This window comes from Frankliniella occidentalis, unplaced genomic scaffold, assembly GCF_000697945.3.
Source record: "Frankliniella occidentalis isolate FOCC.00 unplaced genomic scaffold, Focc_3.1 Scaffold105, whole genome shotgun sequence".
NCBI classification, from domain to species: Eukaryota; Metazoa; Arthropoda; class Insecta; order Thysanoptera; family Thripidae; genus Frankliniella; species Frankliniella occidentalis.
Window position 1 is genome coordinate 857310 of NW_026267234.1, and position 2148 is coordinate 859457.

Sequence of the window (2148 nt, forward strand, 5' to 3'; positions counted from 1 at the left end):
CCCACAAACACCCCCAGACGTAAAAATAATGTCTTGAAATCCTAAGAAATTACTTTGATTTCAAGGCATTCTTTTTACCGTGCGTGACTCTATATTGATCTCGTCCCGTGACTGCGCAGCTGGCACGAGAACGGCTTCTACGACCTGGCGGCCGAGCTGGACTACGCGCTGGGCGTGACCGGGCAGCCGTCTCTCTACTACATCGGACACTCGATGGGCACGACGACGCTGCTGGTGCTGCTGTCCGCGCGCCCCGAGTACAACAGCCGCATTCGCCAGGCCTCGCTCCTGGCGCCCGTCGTCTACTTCCAGCATCCGCGGGGCCTTATGGCCTCGGCCTTGCCCGTCAGCAAGAAGTTTGAGGTGTGTATGAAAAGAGGCATTGAGTTATTCTGCAATTGGAGTATAAGCTATTTCAGAGAACTGGGAAAGAAGAACAGCACGAATAACAAGAGCGACGAATCGCAGGCCGTCGCAGGCCCCCTTGTCATGCGTGTTGTTCTTCTTTCCCAGTTCTCTGAAATAGCTTATTTAAAATGACTACCCTAGTCGTTGTCGTCGTAGTGGCTAGTGCGACACAGGGCGTGAACAACACGATCGTATCATAATTCTATAAGAGGCGATATCGTTTACTCATTCCGCTGAATCCGAAACGGAACCCGGAGATAATCAACACCAACACTGTTTCCCCCTGAACGCACCATTGGAGGAAGACGACGACAACGACGGTGACGTCAGCGACGAGGTCCATGCCAAATGAACGCGCGCAGGAGCAAACAGATTATGTGTGGGCGTATTTGTGTTCCATTTTGGATTCGGTCGGGACGTTTTACAGCGTTTTACGTATGGTTGTCATTGTTGTTATTCCATTTCTGCCCGTGACTCCCCGCAGCGCGACCTCCGCGCCTCGCACGTGGAGGTGCTGCCCCTCGGCACCGTGCCGCTCACCCTCATGAACAGCCTGTGCCACCCGGGCGCCGCCACCTACAACCTCTGCGTCGCCGTCTTCATGCAGGTGGCCGGCCCGGACAGGAAGCAGCTCAACGAGGTGAGTGGCCGCATTTAACAGAGCAAAGACTACTACTTGTTTCATTGAAAACTTCTTTATATTTTCTTTTTAAGTTTTGTGAAAAATTTACTACACAACCCTTTTATTTTTGCACTTGCAGACGCTCTTCACCACCATCCTCGCTCACCTCCCTGCAGGAGGTTCGCTGGGCCAGTTCGTCCATTTCGCCCAGGTGTACAAGACGGGTGAGTTATTCACCATTTTTGTGCCGGTACGAGATCATCGTCTCTACGATGGTTGTCAGTAAAGCTAAAGCTGTTGCTGCCACCCGCAGGCCAATTCCGCCAGTACGACCACGGCGTCCGCTTGAACACGCGCCTCTACGGGCGGTCCCAGCCGCCGCTCTACAACCTGACCAACGTGGTGGCCCCCATCGTCTTCTACTACGCCACTGGAGATTACCTCTCCGACGCGAAGGTGGGCACCACATATTGTCGAACGAAAAGCTCGACATCACATCGACTGTGATGGATCAAAAAAAAATTACATGGAACACAATTCCGAAGTGGAGAGTGGGGGGAGCTGGCGCGCTTTTAGCAGTGCAGTGTGCAGTGCGGCCCAGACGGGTGGGGACGGAGTAATAGGAACTCACAGGAAGGCGGGCAAAGGGGATAGAGGGGGTGGGGTTGATACTGGGCACATTACCGACTCCTCAACAGGGCCTAGTGGCGAAAAATGGGCCGTCGCATTTTAAAAAGTGGAGAGGTATTTTCACTTTGAGTCGACTCGGCTGCTTCACGCGCTGCTCGCGCACCCCACCTCATTAAACCTAGCTAAGTGTTGAGCGAAGCACGCACCCACCCGCGCTCACACACACACAGACACGCACACACACACGCACACACACACACACACACACACACACACACACACACACACACACACACTTGTTGGCAGAGTTCTGCGAACTCTACACAGGCACCCTTCATGCCCTGCCGTGCGTCGCGTCGAGAGTGGAGATGCAAAGAGGATGCGAAGAGAAGGAGGGTTATTTAGATCATATGGCAACCCCTGCAGCGGTTTAAGGGGGGGGGGAGAACGAACAGTAGTGAGCATAGAGGAGAATAATTTTCAAAAAA

The 2148-nt window shown here is 53.5% G+C and overlaps 1 protein-coding gene across 1 annotated transcript in view; it reads left to right on the forward strand.

Annotated features, from left to right (window-relative positions):
- Positions 1-114: 114 nt before the first annotated feature.
- LOC113214708 (lipase 3-like) overlaps positions 115-2148 on the forward strand; it is a gene marked incomplete at its 5' end in the record, with an annotated part of 3828 nt that continues 1794 nt past the window's right edge. The window contains 4 exons of the mRNA XM_052269887.1: positions 115-363; positions 893-1048; positions 1170-1254; positions 1344-1486. Of these exons, the coding sequence (XP_052125847.1) occupies positions 115-363; positions 893-1048; positions 1170-1254; positions 1344-1486 (633 nt within the window). The remainder of the gene's footprint in view (positions 364-892; positions 1049-1169; positions 1255-1343; positions 1487-2148) is intronic.